The sequence below is a fragment of the Stegostoma tigrinum genome, chromosome 42 (assembly GCF_030684315.1).
Source record: "Stegostoma tigrinum isolate sSteTig4 chromosome 42, sSteTig4.hap1, whole genome shotgun sequence".
In the NCBI taxonomy this organism is placed as follows: Eukaryota; Metazoa; Chordata; class Chondrichthyes; order Orectolobiformes; family Stegostomatidae; genus Stegostoma; species Stegostoma tigrinum.
The window spans coordinates 7,114,134-7,131,806 of NC_081395.1; the positions used below are offsets into that span (position 1 = coordinate 7,114,134).

Sequence of the window (17,673 nt, forward strand, 5' to 3'; positions counted from 1 at the left end):
TGTCTCTCTCTCTCTCTCTCTCTCTGTCTCTCTCTCTGTCTCAAACTGTCGGAGGGTCAGCGCCGTGGGAGTGGGCACTGTCAGAGGGTCGGCGCTGAGGGATCGCCGCACTGTCGGACGGTCAGTGCTGAGGGATCACCGCACTGTCGGAGGGTCAGCGCTGAGGGAGCGGGCACTGTCAGAGGGCCAGTGCTGAGGGAGCAGGCACTGTCGGAGGGTCAGCGCTGAGGGAGTGGGCACTGTCGGAGGGTCGGCGCTGAGGGAGGACTGTGTTATTAGAAGTGAAGTCTGTCAAGGCACAGTTACCCCTGAATACCCTCAGAGGGAGATAGAAAATATCCCTGTGACTGCTGTTGAGAGAACAGCAGGAAACAGGAGGGGAATTGTCACCCTGATGCCCTGGGCCTAATATTTATCCCTAAATGTAACTTCATTTCAAACAAAAATGAGATAACAAGGTGTGGAGCTGGAGGAACACAGGCCAAGCAGCATCAGAGGAGCAGGAAGGCTGACGTTTTGAGTCAGGACCCTTCTTCACTCACCCAAAACGTCAGCCTTCCTGCTCCTCTGATGCTGCTTGGCCTGTGTTCCTCCAGCTCCACTCCTTGTTATCTCAGATTCTCCAGCACCGGCAGTTCCTACTGTCTCAAACAAAAATGATTCGTTTGTGGGAGCGTGTTGTGCACAAATTGGGTGCTGTGTTCCTGACATGACAGCAGTGATCGCTTTGAAAAAGACACGTAATTGGCTGTGAAGCATTCTGGGGTGTCCTGAGCTGCCGAAAGGCACTATACAAATGTAAGCAGTCTTTTTTTTTGTGAACTGCTGCTCTAACCCCAGAGTGTTACTTTCTCCCCCAGTACCTGGTCATGGATTATTACGCGGGAGGCGACCTGCTGACCCTGCTCAGTAAATTCGAGGACCGGCTTCCCGAAGATATGGCCCGTTTCTACATCGCCGAGATGGTGCTGGCTGTTCACTCAATCCACCAACTCAACTATGTACACAGGTAGGTGGGCTCCCTCTACCTCCCCCCAACCCCCCACACTACTCCTGACTCCCCCAAAGCCTGTCCCACCATCGACCAAGGCACAAGTCAGGAGTGTGAGGGAATACCCCCCACTTGCCCCTGGAAGGGGGCAGCCCCAGCAACACTCAAGAAGCTCGACGCCATCCAGGACAAAGTCCCTGTTTAACTGGCATCACATCCACAAACATCCCACTCCCCCCGACCCACCGACGCTCAGTCGCAGCAATGTGTACCATCTACAAGATGCTCTGCAGAATCTCACCAAAGATCCTCAGGCAGCACCTTCCAAACCCACCACCCACTTCCATCCAGAAGGACAAGGGGCAGCAGGAACATGGGAACACCACCCCCTGCACATTCCCCTCCGAGCCCCTCACCATCCCGATTTGGGAATATATCGGCCGTTCCTTCACTGTCGCTGGGTCAGAATCCTGGAATTCCCTCCCTAAAGGACATTGTGGGTCAACCCACAGCACATGGACTGCAGCGGGTCAAGAAGGCAGCTCCCCACCACCTTCTCAAGGGGCAACTAGGGATGGGCAAGGAATGCTGGGCACAGCCAACGACACCCACATCCCACAAAATGAATAGAGAAAACAAAACTGCCAGGGGAGGACAGCACGGGGTCAGTTAGAGAGTAAAGCTCCCATTACATTGTCCCCCCATCAAACACTCCCCAGGACAGGGTCAGCACGGGGTTGGTTACAGAGGAAATCTCCCTCTACACTGTCCCCCATCAAACAGTCCCAGGACAGGGACAGCACGGGGTTAGATACAGAGTAAAGCTCCCATTACATTGTCCCCCCATCAAACACTCCCAGGACAGAGACAGCACGGGGTTAGATACAGAGGAAATCTTCCTCTACACTGTTCCCCCCATCAAACACTCCCCAGGACAGGGTCAGCACGGTGTTAGATACAGAGGAAATCTCCCACTGCACTGTCCCCCCATCAAACACTGCCAGGACAGGGACAGCATGGAGTTAGATACAGAGGAAAGCTTTCTCTACACTGTCCAAAACATACGACCAAGCCAAAGAGTAGGCCACTTGGCCCTTCGAGCCTGTTCCCCCATTCATGGCTGAACTTTTCCTGACAATCAACCGTTTCCCTGATCATCAAAACCCCTCCCGACCTCTGTCTTAAAAGTATTTGAATAGTCTGCGTGCACTGCCTTTTGAGAAGGTGGACTGTCAGCTCTCAAGAGAGAGAAAGTACACTTACTCATCTCTGTTTTAAATTACTCTGATGTGGAGGTGCCGGTGTCTGGTGGGGAGGGCAAAGTCAGAAATCACATGATACCATATCGCTGCCCAACAGGTTTGTTTGAAAACACAAGCTTTCAGAGCCTTGCTCCTTCTGCAAGTATCAGTTAGAGACTCAGAATCGGTAATGGTCTGACCCTTTGATATCTTGCCTGTAAATTCTGTGTCCAATACTCTCTCTCATTAACACCTGAAGACGGAGCGAGGCTCCGAAAGCTTGTGATTTGAAATAAACCTGGTGTCATGTGACTTCTGACCTTAAGTTTCTTTGAAACAGTGACTCCAAGCTCTCGATTCTCCCACAAGAGGAAGCAGCATCCTTCAGCTCAAACCCTCCGACCCCGGCAACACCCTCGGTTGAATCTTTTCTGAGCCCTTTCAAATTTCACAACATCCTTCCTACAGCAGGTAGACCAGAATCGAACGCGGTATTCCCAAAGTGGCCCAGACCAACACAGCTGCAAAAGGACCCTCCCAACTTCTGTACTCAAGGCACTGATCAATAGATACAGAGTAAAACTCCCTCTACACTGTCTCCCATCAACACAGTCCCGGGACAGGGACAGCACAGGGTTAGATACAGAGTAAAGCTCTCTCTACACTGTCCCCCATAAAACACACCCAGGACAGGGACGGCACAGGGTTAGATACAGAGTAAAGCTCCCTCTACACTACCTAAAACATACGAACAAGCCACAGAACAGGCCACTCGGCCCTTCAAGCCTTTCCAAATCCAACCAGCCAAGTCCCCCTCAGCGTCTTTCTTCCATGTTTCAATGAAGTCACCTCTGACTCTTCTAACCTTCAGAGGATACAGGCCCAGCCCGTTCAATCTTTCCTCATCAGCTTCATTTCGGGCATTAGTCTGCTAATACTTCTCTGAATGGCTGCAACCACATTAACATCCTTGACCTTGATCAGATGGGCCAACGGGCTGAGGAGTGGCCGCTGGAGTTGAATTTAGATAAATGGGAGGTGCTGCATTTTGCATAGGGCCAATCGGCATTGGGCTTATACATGTAATGGTAAGGTGCTGAGCAGTGTTGCCGAACAACTGGGACCTTGGAGTACGGGTTCATGGTTGCTTGAAAGTGGAGTCACGGGTAGACTGGATGGTGAAGACGACAGGTGTCTTTATTGGTCAGTGCCTTCAGTCTAGGAGTTGGGAGGGTCATGGTGCGGCTGTATTGGTGAGGCCACTTTGGGAATACTGCGTTCGATTCTGGTCTCCCTGCTGTAGGAGGGATGTTGTGAAATTTGAAAGGGCTCAGAAAAGATTCAACCGAGGGTGTTGCCAGGGTCGGAGGGTTTGAGCTACAGGGAGGGGCTGAATAGGCTGGGGCTATTTTCCCTGGAGCGTGGGAGGCTGAGGGGTGACCTTATGGAGGTTTATATAATCATGAGGGGCATGGATAGGGTGAGTGTCAGGGTCTTTATCCCCAGGGTGGGGGGAGTCCAAAACTAGAGGGCCATAGGTTTAAGGTGAGAGGGGGAAGATTCAAAAGGGACCTGAGGGACAACTTTTTCACACAGAGGGCAGTGCGTGTATGGAATGAGCTGCCAGAGAAAGTGGTGGAGGCTGGTACAGTTACAGCATTTAAAAGGCATCTGGATGGGGACATGGATAGGAAGGGGTTAGAGGGATAGGGGCCAAATGCTGGCAAATGGGACCAGATTACTTTCGGATATCTGGCCAGCATGGTTTGTTTGGACCGAAGGGTCTGTTTCCATGCTGTACAGCTCAATGACTCTAAAGGTAGTCTCATTGATGCCTGATATAACTGATGCATACCTCTTGCAGTCAATTTGCCTTCGCAAATCGATCGCGAAACTCTCTTTAGTTTCCTGGTTACTTGCTCTGTCAGTGCACGAACCTGACCGTGGCTCGGTTCCAGATGGAGCATCCTGCTGTCCCTCATTAACCAGGACAGCTGCCCATTTCAGTGAGTTGAGGGGAGATTCCATGTGTGGACAAAATGTGCCCAAAGAGGCACTGAGATCCTTTCTTCCTTGGTTAATCCCTTCGATCTGGGGTGGATGCCAGGTCGAACAGCTGTAATTTTGAAAATCGAAAGGCGATCTTATCGAACAAGGCATATTTGGAGGGGCCTGTGACAGAGCGGAGAAGATATTTTGCCTTTCGGGGGAGTTCTACACCCTGGAGATATTATTTCCCCCCCCGAGGGGGCTGTCTAATAAAATACAGATGAGGAAAAACCTCCTCAGGAGGGTCATTATTCTGCGTAGCTCCTTATGTGTGTGAGCAGTTAAGGCTGGGTGAGTGAAGGCAGTGTTAGACTGGGTGGGATGTTAAAGGGAACGGGGAGTGAGGAGGGAGGGTGGGATATTAAAGGGAGCAGGGAGTGAGGGGGAGAGTTGGATTAGACTGGGTGGGATATTAAAGGGAGCAGGGAGTGAGGGGGGAGAGTGGGATTAGATTGGGTGGGATATTAAGGGGAGCGGGGAGTGAGGGGGGAGAGTGGGATTAGACTGGGTGGGATTTTAAAGGGAGCAGGGAGTGAGGGGGGAGAGTGGGATTAGACTGGGTGGGATATTAAAGGGAGCGGGGAGTGAGGGGGGAGAGTGGGATTAGACTGGGTGGGATATTAAAGGGAGTGGGGAGTGAGGGGGGAGAGTGGGATTAGACTGGGTGGGATAGTAAAGGGAGCGGGGAGTGAGGGGGGAGAGTGGGATTAGACTGGGTGGGATGTTAATGGGAGCGGGGAGTGAGGGGGAGAGTGGGATATTTAAGGAAGCAGGGACTGAGGGGGGAGAGTGGGATTAGACTGGGTGGGATATTAAAGTGATGGGGGAGAGTGAGATTAGACGGGGTGGGATATTAAGGGGAGTGGGATTAGACTGGGTGGGATATTAAGGGGAGTGAGGGGGTGAGTGGGATTAGACTGGGTGGGATATTAAAGGGAGCGGCGAGTGAGGGTGAGAGTAGGATTCTCCCCGTGTCTGCGTGGGTTTCCGTCGGGAGCTCCGGTTTCTTGCCACAGCCCAAAGATGTGCAGGTTAGGGTGGGTTGGCCGTGCTAAATTGTCCCATAGTGTCCAGAGGTGTGCGGGTTAGGGTGGGTTGGCTGTGGGAAATGCAGGGTTACAGAGACACGGTAGAGGGGATGGGTCTGGGCAAGATGCTGTTTGGAGGGTCAATGCAGACTTGACGGACCGAATGGCCTGCTCCCACACTGTAGGGACTCTGTGACTGAATTGACCAGTGATGCAGGTTTAAAGGGACTGAATGGTCTACTCTCGCTCTGTGTTCTGGACCCAAGTAATCAGTTTTAGGGGTTTTAGGGGCAGAAAGACCAGCTGATGGGTTTGATTGGTGTCTGTTTGAAATGAGCTGGCCCTGGTTTAACATGAGGTCCCTGCCTTTCAGAGATATCAAACCAGACAATGTTTTAATCGATATGAATGGGCATGTTCGGCTGGCTGACTTTGGCTCCTGTCTCCAGCTTGGTCTTGACGGCACAGTAAGTACACACCTTCGTCTGTCTGCAGCACAGGGACCCTCCAGATCCTTAACCAGGCAAACCCTTTAGTGATTTCATCTCACCCCCCCCCCAACCTCGCTCCCCACTCCCTTTAATGTCCCACCCAGTCTAATCCCACTCTCCCCCCTCACTCCCCGCTCCCTTTAATATCCCACCCAGTCCAATCCCACTCTCCCCCCCCACTCCCCGCTCCCTTTAATGTCCCACCCAGTCTAATCCCACTCTCCCCCCTCACTCCCCTTAATATCCCACCCAGTCTAATCCCACTCCCCCCCCACTCCCCGCTCCCTTTAATATCCCACCCAGTCTAATCCCACTCCCCCCCCACTCCCCGCTCCCTTTAATATCCCACCCAGTCTAATCCCACTCTCCCCCCTCACTCCCCGCTCCCTTTAATATCCCACCCAGACTAATCCCACTCTCCCCCCCACTCCCCGCTCCCTTTAATATCCCACCCAGTCTAATCCCACCCTCCCCCCTCAGTCCCCGCTCCCTTTAATATCCCACCCAGTCTAATCCCACTCTCCACCCCTCACTCCCCGCTCCCTTTAATATCCCACCCAGTCTAATCCCACTCTCCCCCCTCACTCCCCGCTCCCTGCAATATCCCACCCAGTCTAATCCCACTCTCCCCCCTCACTCCCCGCTCCCTTTAATATCCCACCCACTCTAATCCCACTCTCCCCCTCACTCCCCGCTCCCTTTAATATCCCACCCAGTCTAATCCCACTCTCCCCCCTCACTCCCTGCTCCCTCTAATACCCCACTCAGTCTATTCCCACTCTCCGCCCTCACTCCCCGCTCCCTTTAATATCCCACCCAGTCTAATCCCACTCTCCCCCTCACTCCTCACTCCCTTTAATATCCCACCCAGTCTAATCCCACTCTTCCCCTCACTCCCCGCTCCCTTTAATATCCCACCCAGTCTAATCCCACTCTCCCCCGTCACTCCCTGCTCCCTTTAATATCCCACCCAGTCTAATCCCACTCTCCCCCGTCACTTCCCGCTCCCTTTAATATCCCACCCAGCCTAATCCCACTCTCCACCCTCACTCCCCGCCCCCTTTAATATCCCACCCAGTCTAATCCCACTCTCCCCTCGCTCCTTGCATCTTTCAACAATCCCATGCGACTGCCTGGATGTATTTTGAAGGATTTTGTTCAAACGTCTTCCAAGCCTCTTGAAGACGGCCAAGAGTTTGCAGTTTTGTCGTCTGACACCCGCGATCTTTCTGTGCCAGGTGGAAACTTCAGTCGCTGTGGGGACACCTGATTACATCTCCCCGGAGATCCTGCAGGCGATGGAGGATGGGAAGGGCAAATATGGCCCAGAGTGTGACTGGTGGTCCCTGGGGGTCTGCATGTACGAGTTGCTGTTTGGAGAGACCCCTTTCTACGCAGAGTCCCTGGTGGAGACCTATGGCAAGATCATGAACCACAAGGTTAGCAGTGACTGAGTAATTCTTTCGATGAGGAACGCACGAGCTCATAACTGGATTATTTGTATTTGTACATCATCTCCCTGTGTATTCCATAGCTCGATAAAGTTAATCAGCTTAAGAGTGGTGTGATGTGCACTGTCGTGGTGCAGGGGACTCTAGATATTTTGTCATTTTCTGATTAATTCATGGAATCATAGAATCCCTACAGTGTGGAAACTGGCCCTTCGACCCAACAAGTCCACTCCAACCCTCAGGGCATCCCACCCAGACTTTATTGCCCACCTAATCTATACACAACCCTGGGCACTACGGGACATTTAGCACGGCCAACCCACCTTAACCTGCACATCCCTGGGCACTATGGGACAATTTAGCACGGCCAATCCACCCTAACCCGCACATCCCTGGGCACTATGGGACAGTTTAGCACGGCCAATCCACCCTAACCCGCACATCCCTGGGCACTATGGGACAATTTAGCATGGCCAACCCACCTTAACCTGCACATCCCTGGGCACTATGGGACAATTTAGCATGGCCAATCCACCCTAACCCGCACATCCCTGGGCACTATGGGACAATTTAGCACGGCCAATCCACCCTAACCCACACATCCCTGGGCACTAAGGGACAATTTAGCATGGCCAATCCACCCTAACCCGCACATCCCTGGGCACTATGGGACAATTTAGCACGGCCAATCCACCCTAACCTGCACATCCCTGGGCACTGTGGGAAAATTTAGCACGGCCAACCCACCCTAACCCGCACATCCCTGGGCACTGTGGGGCAATTTAGCACGGCCAATCCACCCTAACCTGCACATCCCTGTGCACTATGGGACAATTTAGCACGGCCAATCCACCCTAACCTGCACATCCCTGGGCACTGTGGGAAAATTTAGCACGGCCAACCCACCCTAACCCGCACATCCCTGGGCACTGTGGGGCAATTTAGCACGGCCAATCCACCCTAACCCGCACATCCCTGGGCACTATGGGGCAATTTAGCACGGCCAACCCACCCTAACCCGCACATCCCTGGGCACTGTGGGGCAATTTAGCACGGCCAATCCACCCTAACCCACACATCCCTGGGCACTATGGGGCAATTTAGCACGGCCAATCCCACCTGGGGTTCAGTGTGGACTTGTTGGGCCAAAAAGCCTGCCCCCACACTGTAGGGATTGTATGATAGAACCGAGGAACTCTGTCTGCCAGTTCTGAGGAAGCGTCGCTTGACCCCGAAACGTTGACTCTGACTTCTCTGTGCCCGGGTGCTGCCCAGGCCCACTGACCTTTTCCCAGATAATGTCTGCTGCGCGGCCCTGAGAATCCTGGTGGGGGTGGAACGGGGATTCGAACCCGGGACCCTGCGGTCAAAAAGGTGATTGCCCGATGCTCTGACTGAGCTGTCTGTTCGAGATGGAACTGCAATGACTCAGCACACAGGGGGTTTTTTGCTTTGCTCGCTGGGGAAAAGATGGATATATGCTGATTCTCCTGCCTTTTCCCACCCTCCCCGAAATTCCGTGCAGGATAAGTTGACGTTCCCGCCAGATGTCAGCGACGTGTCCGAGGCCGCCCAGGATCTGATCGCCAAGCTGGTGTGCAGCAAGGAGAAACGCCTGGGCCGTGGGGGCATTGGGGACCTCCAGGGGCACCCCTTCTTCGCCAGCATCGACTGGCAGCATATCCGCGACTGCCCCCCACCCTACATCCCCGACGTCGCCAGCCCCACGGACACCTCCAACTTCGACGTGGACGACGACGCGCTGAAGACGGCGGTGAGGCGCGGCACCCTCCGCCCGTGTGACGGGTCGCAGGATGTGGGTGGGTGGGGGCGGCGCGTGCACGGGCGGCCGTGGCCTGGGGATGGGTGGCTGACCTAAAGCCCAGCCCCACTGCGTCTGCGTAGTGCCGCAGTCACAGTGCGCTGCGAGGTGTCGAGAGGCGGCAAGCCAAGAGCCTGATTTCCGAAGACGGAGCAGGACGAAGCCGTTCTGCCCGCGCTCTCCCTCTTCAGGGGAGTGATTGACTGGGTGGAGTGGGGGGACAGTGTAGAGGGAGCTTTACTCTGTATCTAACTCTGCTGTGGATATATTTGTCCCCCCCCCGATTAAGTTTTCCCACATTTATACCTGAACCTACGTTCTGACCATTACTGACTGAGAGCCGTCACTGTGAGGGGTCCGTGATTTTACTGCTCATGTGTTTCAGGACTCGACCATTCCTCCCAGTCGGGGTGCGTTCTCTGGGCTCCACCTGCCCTTTGTTGGATTCACATACACTTCCAACTGGTAAGTTATAACCAGGGCAGAAATTAAGCCTAACCACCAACCCCCTCCCCCAACCCCCCCCCCCACCCCCTCTGACCAGGACTTGTCCACCATCTACAAGGCACAAGTCAGGAGGGTGAGGGAATACCCCCCACTTGGCCCTGGATGGGGGCAGCCCCAACAACACCCAAGAAGCTCGACACCATCCATGACAAAGCAGCCCCCCCGCTTTGATTGGCACCACATCCACAAACATCCCACTCCCTCCCCCCGACCCACCGATGCTCAGTCGCAGCAGTGTGTACCATCTACAAGATGCTCTGCAGAAACTCATCCTTCACCAGCATGGACTTGGTCCTTTTCTGTTCCTTTGTGGGATATGGGCTCTGCAGGCCATTTGGGCCAGCATTTGTTGTCCGTCCCTTATTAGCCTGAAGAAGCTGTGTTCAGCCTCGTTCTTAACCACTGCAGGTATGTAGATGTGTGTAGTGACGGTGTTCCAGGATTTTAACACCCAACCCTGACCCCAGCCGATATATTTCCAAGTCAGGATGGTGCGTGGCTCGGAGGGGCAGGGGGTGGTGTTCCCATGCCCCTTGTCCGTCTGGATGGATGTGGTTGTGGGTTTGGAAGGTCTGAGGATCTTCGGTGAGTTGCCGCAGAGCATCTTGTAGATGGTACACACTGCTGCGACTGAGCGTCGGTGGGGGGAGGGAGTGGGATGTTTGTGGATGTGGTGCCAATCAATGGGGGGCTGCTTTGTCCTGGATGGTGTCGAGCTTCTTGAGTGTTCTTGGAACTGCCCCCATCCAGGGGCAAGTGGGGGGTATTCCCTCACACTCCTGACTTGTGCCTTGTAGATGGTGGGACAGGCTTTGTGAGGGGGGAGTCAGGAGGGGAGTTACTTGTGGCAGGATTCCCAGCCTCTGATTTGCTCTCGCACCCTCAATATCCATAAGGCTGGTCCAGTTCAGTTTCTGATTACCCTAAGATGTTGATGGTGGGACATGGTAATTTTGCTGAATACCATGGCAACGGTTAGATTCTGTGTGACTGGAGATGGTCAGTGCCTGGCATTTGAGAGTCATAGAGATGTACAGCACAGAAACAGACCTTTGTTCCAACTTGTTGATGCTGACCAAATATTGTAAATTAATCCAGTCCTATTTGCCAGTGTTTGGCCCCTATCCCTCCAAACCCTTCCTGTTCATGTCTCCATCCAGATGCCTTTTAAATGCTGTAACTGTACCAGCCCCCACCACTTCCTCTGGCAGCTCACTCCATACACGCACCACCCTCTATGTGAAAAAGTTACCCCTTTAGGTCTCTTTAAATACACCCCTCTCATCCCTGCCCTTTAGTTTTGGATACCAGGGGGAAATATCTTGCCTATTCATCCTATCCATGCCCCTCATGATTTTATAATCCTCTGTAAGGTCGCCCCTCAGCCTCCGATGCTCCAGGGAAAATAGCCCCAGCCTATGCAGCCTCTCCCTGTAGCTCAAACCCTCCGACCTGGCAACATCCCTGTAAATCTTTTCTGAACCCTTTCAATTTTCACAACATCCTTTCCTGTAAGCAGGAGGCATGTTGTTATTTATCAGACCAAGCCTGGATATTGCCTGGGTCTTAAATAACCCCGAAAGCTGCGGGCAACCATCAACGAATATCCCCATTTCCGACCTTATGGCAGCAGGAAGGTCGTTGATGAAGGAGTTGAAGATGGTGAGGTCCAGGACTCTACGCTGATAATCCTGGGGCTGAGATGATTGATCTCCAACAACTGTAACCCAGCCTTCTCCGAGCTAGGCATGGTTCCAAACTGCCAAGAGTTGGTATTTTTACCAATTTCTCAGTTATGCGGGCGTCCCTAGGGGTCCTTATCACCACAGTCTCATCCACAATCTTTTCCAACATTTTGCTGATGATTATGAGAAGATTGATTGTTTGTGAGGGGGGGGCGTGCGCTGTATTTGGCCAGGTTGGATTTGTCCCACAGAACACACCTGGGCAATTTTCCACCATCGCAGAGTCAGCAAGTCATGTAGAGCAGACATAGATCCTTCAGTCCAACAGTCCCTGCTGATCGTAACCCCAAACTAAACTGATGTCCTTGGAGGGGGGATATTTGGTCTAGGAGGGTAGTGTGGCAGGGGGATGGGAACCAGAGGAGGAGGGCAGTAGATGCAGAAATTGAGGGAGAGGTGGATGCCAAGGCCAAATCACTAAGAAGAACAGGCAGTGGAAACATTGCTTAAAAGAGCAGGGGAGGTAGTCTGGAGAGTGTTTCAATGTGAGAAGTATAATAGGCAAGGTAGATGAACTTAGAGCTTTGGTTAGTATGTGGAACTATGACATTTTTGCAATTACAGAGACTTGGTTCAAAGAAGGACAGGACTGGCAGCTGAATGTCCCAGGATTTAGGTGTTTCAGGTGTGACAGAAGGGGATGTAAAAGGAGTGGGGGGAGTTGCATTACTGGTAAAGGAGTATCTCGCAGCTGTACTGAGGGAGGATACATCAGGGCCCCGGGGGCGGCTCGGTGGCTCAGCGGTTAGCACTGCAGCCTCACAGCACCAGGGACCTGGGTTCGATTCCAGCCTCAGGCGACCGTCTGTCTGTGTGGGCTTTGTGTCCAGGGATGTGTAGATTAGGTGGGTTATAGGGGGATGGGTCTGGGTGGGATGCTGCAAGGGTCGGTGTGGACTGGTTGGGCGAAAGGGCCTGTTTCCACACTGTAGGGATTCCATGATGCTATGACTTCAGGACTCGCACAGGAAAGAAATATGGGTAGAACGCAGGAACGGGCAAGGTGAAATCACAACACTATGTTATAGGCCTCCCAAAGGCCAGCGAGAGACAGAGGAGGGAATATGTAGACAGATATTTTTTGGAAAGATGTAAAAACAGCATGGTGGGTTATTTTTAGCTTCCCCTTTCTTGACTGGGACTCACTAGATGAAAGGGGCTTGGCTGGAGCAAAGGACCATTCAGGAGGGATTCTTGACAGAGTGTGTAAACAGTCCAACCAGGGTAGGGGTTATATACTGGAGATGTTTTTGGGAAATGAGCCCAGCCAGGTTTGTGGGTGAAGTTTGAGTGGTGGTGAGGGGGAGGAAGTGGCTGTTTGAGGGTCAATTTCAAATGTCAGATGATAAGAGCAGCGCGTTCCTGCGAGAATGAAGGATAGGTATGGACAAGTAACGTGAACCTTGGATGACCAGGAATGTTATGACCCTGGTCAGAAGGAAATGGGAAGCATTCACAAGGTCTAGGGGAATGGGAACTGACAAAGCCCGTATATAAGGGAAGTAGGAAAGAACTTAAACAAGGAATTAAAAGAATTAAGGAGAATCTCGAGGCTTTTTATACAGACGTAAAAAGGAAGAGGGTAGCCAGGGGAAGGGTTTGGCCCACTTGCAGACAAAGGAGGGAATCCACATATGGACCCAGAAGAGATAGGCAAGGTCCCAAATGAATACTTTGTGTTTGCATTCACCAAAGAGAAGGAATTGATGGAGGACAAACTCAGGAAAGGAGCTTCGAGTTTCTAACCCGAGGTGCATGTATTTAAAAAAAAGTATTAAGTAGCCTAAGTCCTGATGGGATCAACCCCAGAATATTGAAGGAGGCAAGAGAACAAGTTGCTGGAGGGTTGACAGACATCTTTGTATAATCTTGGGCCACAGGTGAGGTCCCAGAGGACTAGAGAATAGCCAATGTTGTCCCGCTGTTTAAGAGGGGTAGCAGTGATAGTCCTGGAAATTACAAACCTGTGAGTCTCATTCAGAAGCAAATGGACTTTATAGTGATAGAAAGCACGGTTTTGTACATGGGAGGTTGAGCCTCACTAACGTGATTGAGTTTTTTTTTGAAGATGCTTAATGAGGGAAAAGCTGATTGTTGTTGCCCATAAGGACTTCAGTGAAGCCTTTGACAAGGTCCCTCGTGGCAGACTGGTACAAAAGGATGAAGTCACGTGGTGTCGGGGTGAGCTGGCAAGTTGGATACAGAACTGGCTCAGTCATAGGGGACCGAAGGTAGTGGTGGAAGGATGCGTTTTCAAATGGAGAGGTGTGACTGGTGGTGTTCCACTGGGAACAGTGCTGGGACCTCTGCTGTTTGTGATCTCCATGAAGGAGTTGGAGGAAATCGTGGCTGGTCTAATTTAGTAAGTTTTCAGACAACACAAAGATTGGTGGAGTTGCAGATGGTCAGGAGGATTGTCAGAGGATACAGCAGGATATAGAACAGTTGGAGACGTGGGCAGAGAGATGGCAGATGGAATTTAATCCAGATAAATGTGAGGTGACGCATTTTGGAAGGTCACGTACAAGTGGAAATTGTACAGTGAATGGCAGAACCCTGAGGAGCATTGATACGCAGAGGGATCTGGGTGTGCAGGACCACAGATCACCGAAGGTGGCAGCACAGGTAGATAAGGCAGTAAAAAAGGTTTATGGCATGCATTCCTTCATTGGAAGGGGCATTGAGTGAAAGGATAGACAAATGATGTTGCAGCTTTGTAGAACTTTAGTTAGGCCACATGTGGAATATTGTGCACAGTTCTGGTCACCACATTACCAGAAGGAGGTGGATGCTTGGGAGAAGATATAGAAAAGGTTTACCAGGATGTTCCCTGGTATGGGGGGGGGGGTGGATTTTAGCTACGAAGAAAGGTTGGATAGACTGGGTTTGTTTTCACTAGAACGCAGGAGGTCACGGGAATGACCTGATAGAAGTTTATAAAATTGTAAATAGTGTGGATACAGTGGAAAGTAAGAGGATTTTTCCCAGGGTGGAGGGGTCATTTACTGGGGGCACAGGTTCAAGGTGCAAGGTGGGCGGGGGGTGACGTTTAAGAGATGTGTGAGGCATGTTTTTCACACAAAGGATGGAGAGTGCCTGGAACGCGCTGTCAGAGGAGCTGGTGGAGCAGATACAGCAGCAGCATTTGAGAAGCACCGGGATGAATGGGAAGGGAATAGAGGGATAGGGATCCTGTAAGTGAAGACAGTTCCAGTATGGAGGGGCAAAATGAGTCATCACAGGCTTGGAGGGCCAAAGGGCCTGTCCCTGTGCTGTATTGTTCTCTTCGTAGTTCAAAACTAGTCCCACCTGCCTGTGATTAACCTATAATCCTCCAAACACTTATGATTCATAATCTAAATGTCTTTTAAATGCTGTAACTGTACCCATATCCACCATTTCCTCTGGCAGCTCGCTCCCCACACACGAACCACCCTCTGTGTGCACATTAAAAATTGCCCCTTGTGTCTAGTTTCAATCTTTCCCCTCTCACCTTAAATATGTGTCCCCTAGTCTTCAAATCACCCCACCCGAGGGAAAAGACACCTATCATTCACCTGATCTCTTCCAACCTCTTTCATCAGGCGGAAAAGCTAGAACCTCAGTCTAGGCCCAAAACGTCAGCTTTCCTCTGATGCTGCTTGGCCTGCTGCGCTCATCCAGCTCCACACCTTGTTGTCTCAGATTCTCCAGCATCGGCAGCTCCTACTGTCTCAGAAAAGCTTGAACACAGGTTCAGGAACAGCTTCATCCCTGCTGTTATTAGACTCCTGGATGGACCTCCTTAATTTCAAATCCCGAAACGTCAGCTCCTAAGATGCTGCTGGGCCTGCTGTGCTCATCCAGCTCCACACCTTGTTATCTCTAAAATTGATATCACTTTTGACCACCTCCTTTTCATGCCTCACTCTATCTAGGTACCTCGTGATGTTAGCTATGATCAGCCTGCACTGCTCACAGACTTTTGCCATACTGAGGCACATGTGACAACAATAAATCAAATCAAATCCACACCCCTCATGATTTTATCAGCTTCTGTAAGGTCACTCCTCAACCTCCTACGCTCCAAAGGAAAAAAAAATCCCAGCCTATCCTTACAATACAAACTCCCATTCCTGGCAAATCTCTTCTGAACCATCTCCAGCTCAATAATATCCTGCCTATAGCACAGCAGAGGCCAGTATAGTATTTGCAATGGAACAGCTCCACTAAGGGCATTTTTTCCCCGTTATTTGTTCGCAGAATATGGGCGCCAGGCCAGAATTTTTAAAAAAATTCATTCACGAGAAGAGGGTGTTGCTGGCTGGGCAGATTTACTAAAGCTAAGAGTCGACCACCTTGCTGTGGGTCTGGAGTCACATATAGGTCAGACCAGATAAAGATGGCAGTTTCCTTCCCTAAAGGGCACGAGCGGACCAGATGGGTTTGTTTTTCAACAATGGATTTCTTTTTGTGAATTCAAATTCCTCCATCTGCTGTGGTGGGATTTGAACCTGGGTCCCCAGAACAGGCCAGCGATAATACCACGAAGCTGCTACCTCCCCTGCATGCCTAATGTTGTAGTGTAAGTATGTAGTATTGATGAGGCCCACGGCCTTTGCAGAATCCAATGGCCTTTGAGTATTTCTTAACGATGAATGGAGTTGGCAGTAGACTGGCACCTGGGCACCTCTGGAGGGAGGCGGTTTGTTTTGGGCAGGGCGGGGAGTTAACGCTTCATGTGACGGGGTTTCTCCATCTCCTGCAGCTCACTGTCTGACCGCGGCTGCCTGACAGACACATGGGCCACCGGTTCACTTGACAACCGGGAAGCTGAGGCGTTCGAGAGGCAGATAAAGCAGCTGGAGTCGGACAAGAGGGACCTGAGCCGCAAACTTCAAGGTGAGAATTGGAGGTGGTTTTTTTTCACATCCACCATCTGGAACTTTAACTCCTTCATTGATAGAAATTCCCAGTGGGAACCGAATCAAAATTGTCAGAAGTGTGCCTAGGAATCCCAGACTCTTACGCTATCTGCAAGAGATTGATATTAATTGAGGGGGTTCGGGGTGGTTTATATTTAAAATAACAGATACCCAGGAGTGAGTTACGGACTGGAATCTAATCGAGGGGGTTCAGGGGGGTTTATATACAGAATAACAGATACCCCCCGGGAGGGAGTTACAGACTGGAATCTGATCGGGGGGTTCGGGGTGGTTTATATACAGAATAACAGATACCCCCCGGGAGGGAGTTACGGACTGGAATCTGATCGAGGGGGTTCGGGGTGGTTTATATACAGAATAACAGATACCCCCCGGGAGGGAGTTACAGACTGGAATCTGATCGAGGGGGTTCGGGGTGGTTTATATACAGAATAACAGATACCCCCCGGGAGGGAGTTACGGACTGGAATCTGATCGAGGGGGTTCGGGGTGGTTTATATACAGAATAACAGATACCCCCCGGGAGGGAGTTACGGACTGGAATCTGATCGAGGGTGTTTGGGGTGGTTTATATACAGAATAACAGATACCCCAGGAGGGAGTTACAGACCGGAATCTGATCGAGGGGGTTCGGGGTGGTTTATATACAGAATAACAGATTCCCCGGAGTGAGTTATAGACTGGAATCTAAATGAAAGCCTTGGGGTAGTTTGCACACAGAATTCCCAGATGCCTGGGAATTCAGTCATTTCAAACTGTCGTGTAATCCATGGATTTGGATGGATTATGTATAGAACAGTACGTTCCAGAGAGTGAGTTACAGGATGGAGGCTAATCAAAATGTTTGTGGGTTTACATACAGAATAACAAACCCCTGGGATACAGTGACAGGCTGGAATCTAGTCAAGGGGCTTGAGAGCCTTATAAGTAAAATAAATTGTCCAGTGAGTTCTAGGCTGGAATGCAATTTTAATTAGAATAACAGTGTGAATTGGAGTCTAATCCAGGGTTCGAGGAGATTACAGTAAATCATTCTCAGTCATGTGAGTATAAGGATGTTAACAGACTCTCACTGGATCGCAGTGGTTATATCTGTGTTCGATCTATGATCTGTATCAATCCATTCAGGGAGTCCCCAGCTGGGAGGGGTGGGGCAGGGTCGGCACGTGATCTATAACCCTCTGCGACAATAGTTAATTTACTCTGTCCGTGACAGAATCCCTGCAGAAAGCTGCAGCCGGCCACAGCAGCTCGGGGACAGCCGGGAGAGAATTGGAAGTCAAAAGCTTGAAAGAAGAGATGCAGACCCTGAAAGCGAGACTGGCAGGTGAGCTCCAGCTTCACCGTGTGGCGAGGAATCTGGCAAATCGGCCAACTGCTGCTTTCACTGAACTTGAGCAGCCAATGGTGTCGGAGGTGGAAC

General features: G+C 51.3%; 1 protein-coding gene across 2 annotated transcripts in view; it reads left to right on the forward strand.

Annotated features, from left to right (window-relative positions):
- LOC125449268 (serine/threonine-protein kinase MRCK alpha-like) overlaps positions 1-17,673 on the forward strand; it is a 124,770-nt gene that overhangs the window by 35,197 nt on the left and 71,900 nt on the right. For both annotated transcript variants that reach the window (XM_059641502.1, XM_059641501.1), the window contains exons 5-11: positions 861-1,009; positions 5,683-5,776; positions 7,039-7,239; positions 8,777-9,025; positions 9,459-9,538; positions 16,073-16,206; positions 17,467-17,577. In XM_059641502.1, coding sequence (XP_059497485.1) covers positions 861-1,009; positions 5,683-5,776; positions 7,039-7,239; positions 8,777-9,025; positions 9,459-9,538; positions 16,073-16,206; positions 17,467-17,577 — 1,018 coding nt within the window. The remainder of the gene's footprint in view (positions 1-860; positions 1,010-5,682; positions 5,777-7,038; positions 7,240-8,776; positions 9,026-9,458; positions 9,539-16,072; positions 16,207-17,466; positions 17,578-17,673) is intronic.